The sequence below is a fragment of the Erythranthe guttata genome, chromosome 13 (genome assembly GCF_056151865.1).
Source record: "Erythranthe guttata isolate IM_541 chromosome 13, IM_541, whole genome shotgun sequence".
Lineage (NCBI taxonomy): Eukaryota > Viridiplantae > Streptophyta > Magnoliopsida > Lamiales > Phrymaceae > Erythranthe > Erythranthe guttata.
This window is the reverse complement of record NC_142545.1, coordinates 15780989-15783034: the sequence shown is the minus strand read 5'-3', so window position 1 is coordinate 15783034 and position 2046 is coordinate 15780989. Positions and strand designations below refer to the sequence as shown.

Sequence of the window (2046 nt, the reverse complement as noted above, 5' to 3'; positions counted from 1 at the left end):
TGCTTGCTACATCTATATACACAGCGGCGAAGCCAGCATAGGGCTAGGGGGCCATGGCCCCTCCAACACCCATTAGTTTAAATAAAAATATATAAAATAACATTAACGCTTTCCTCAGAATTTTTTTAATGCATTCACACCCTCCCTCTTTGCCGACTTAAAATCATGGCTCGACTATTGTATGTATGCATGCATGTATATATATATATATGGGTAGATATAATTGGGATGTAGGATGTGACCTAGCTAGGGGGTGGGGGGTGGGAGCAAATTAGTGAGCGCATATATACCCCACATATATCAATTCTAAAACCCTGTTGGAATCTGGACCACACAACGTAACCTCCAGTGATTGTGATATGGAATTATTATATATTGTTTTTACAGATAGATTTTTAGACACTGATGATCATATATCCAAATTATTTAATATTGAAATACATACATACATAGATACATGTACAATCGCAATTTCCATTTCTCACCACTGCACCTTCCCTAAAAACTCCATACAATATAATATTAATATATATAATACAATCTCTCCAATAATATATCTTCACAAATCCCAACACTAAGGCGAAGCTGTACGTATTACAGTAGTTTCATGGGTTTGAGTAGTAAACATGTTTCTGCAGATCATCGTGATGATATAATTCAAGGGTTTGATTGGGGCGGACAAAGGTCATCATCAGGTGCGCCGCCGCCGGAGCTTTCAAAACCACCGCCCATAAGGCGGCCGCAACAATCATCAGAGCCGCCGCTGAAGTGCCCGAGGTGTGCTTCCACAAATACAAAATTCTGCTACTACAACAACTATAATAAATCTCAGCCTCGCCATTTCTGCAAATCTTGCAAGAGGCATTGGACCAAAGGCGGCACCCTCCGCACTGTTCCTGTCGGGGGTGGCCGGAAAAACAAGCGCCCCAAGATTTCTAACCCATCCACCACCACCGCCGCAGTTCATCAAGAAGATGATAAACCCAATAATTTTCCGTCTAGAATTCTTTACCAGTCCTTGATTAATAATGCCACTTCGTCACCACCATTATTGCACGAAACAAGAGATTCATGTACCAATATTATAATCGGAATCAACGGCGGCGGCGCAGATTCGACAACGATATCGACAGGTTTGAATATTAATAATAATCCAAACGCAGAGTTTCACGAGTTCACAAGTTTAAGCAGTTTCGACATGATGAGTAATGCTTCTGTGGGTCCCACTTCTTATAACGATCATCATGATTCGTTAAATGTGTTCGATCATAACTACCCGGCAAGGAATCTTGAATATTCCATGGAGGAATCAACCATCACCACTGTCAATTACATTCCGACCTCGTCCGGCAGCGGGCCCTCGTTGTGGCCCGGCCCGAACACGACAAGTTCGTTGGAAATGCCGAGCTATTGGAACTGGAACGAGATTGATGACGTGTTAACTTCATCCGATCATCTCGACATATCATGGCCGGATGATGATTACGACAAAGCAGAGATTAAACCTTAAAAGTTAATCCAAGATTAATATAATGATCATATCTTCGATATTTGAGTACTACTGTTAGCTAGTGTGTTTCTCTGGGTAAAGTTTTATTCAATCCGGTCGGTCGAGGGTTTCGATCAATGATCTGAAACAATGTTACAAGAATTTGTGCAGTTGTTGTACGTGACTGTATAAGATAGCTACATAAGCTATTAATAATATAGTACTACTGAAGCTGTCAATTTTAGAATCAGCTTCAAGCTAAGCTAGTCGTTGTCTGCATTAATATTTGTGTATTCATCTCTGTTGAAGAAAGAAAGAAAGAATCAATTGGATTTGTTGGTTTTCTTGGTATGGAGCTGGATTTTGGAAAGGTGGCTGAGAGAAGGCAAATTGGTGGGGGGGGGGCCTTGTATTGTAGCTACAGCTGGGGTGGGGGTGAGTTACAAGTGGATATGTGGTGGAAGATTCTTGTGGATATGTTTGTTTTTTTTTTTTTTTTGTATAGATATTGTTCACCTGCAGGGGTGGGTTAATTTCCCTGAATTATTTTTTTGTTG

General features: G+C 40.8%; 1 protein-coding gene across 1 annotated transcript; it reads left to right on the top strand.

Moving 5' to 3' along the window:
- Positions 1-445: 445 nt before the first annotated feature.
- LOC105968368 (uncharacterized) lies at positions 446-1838 on the top strand. The gene has a single exon (XM_012992996.2). It carries the CDS (start codon positions 608-610, stop codon positions 1508-1510), a length of 903 nt encoding a protein of 300 aa, XP_012848450.2. The 5' UTR covers positions 446-607; the 3' UTR covers positions 1511-1838.
- The last annotated feature ends 208 nt before the right edge of the window (positions 1839-2046 follow it).

What these genes read in the sequence shown, in the direction of transcription:
- LOC105968368 (XM_012992996.2), top strand. Translation starts at nt 608, where the DNA reads ATGGGTTTGAGTAGTAAACATGTTTCTGCAGATCATCGTGATGATATA.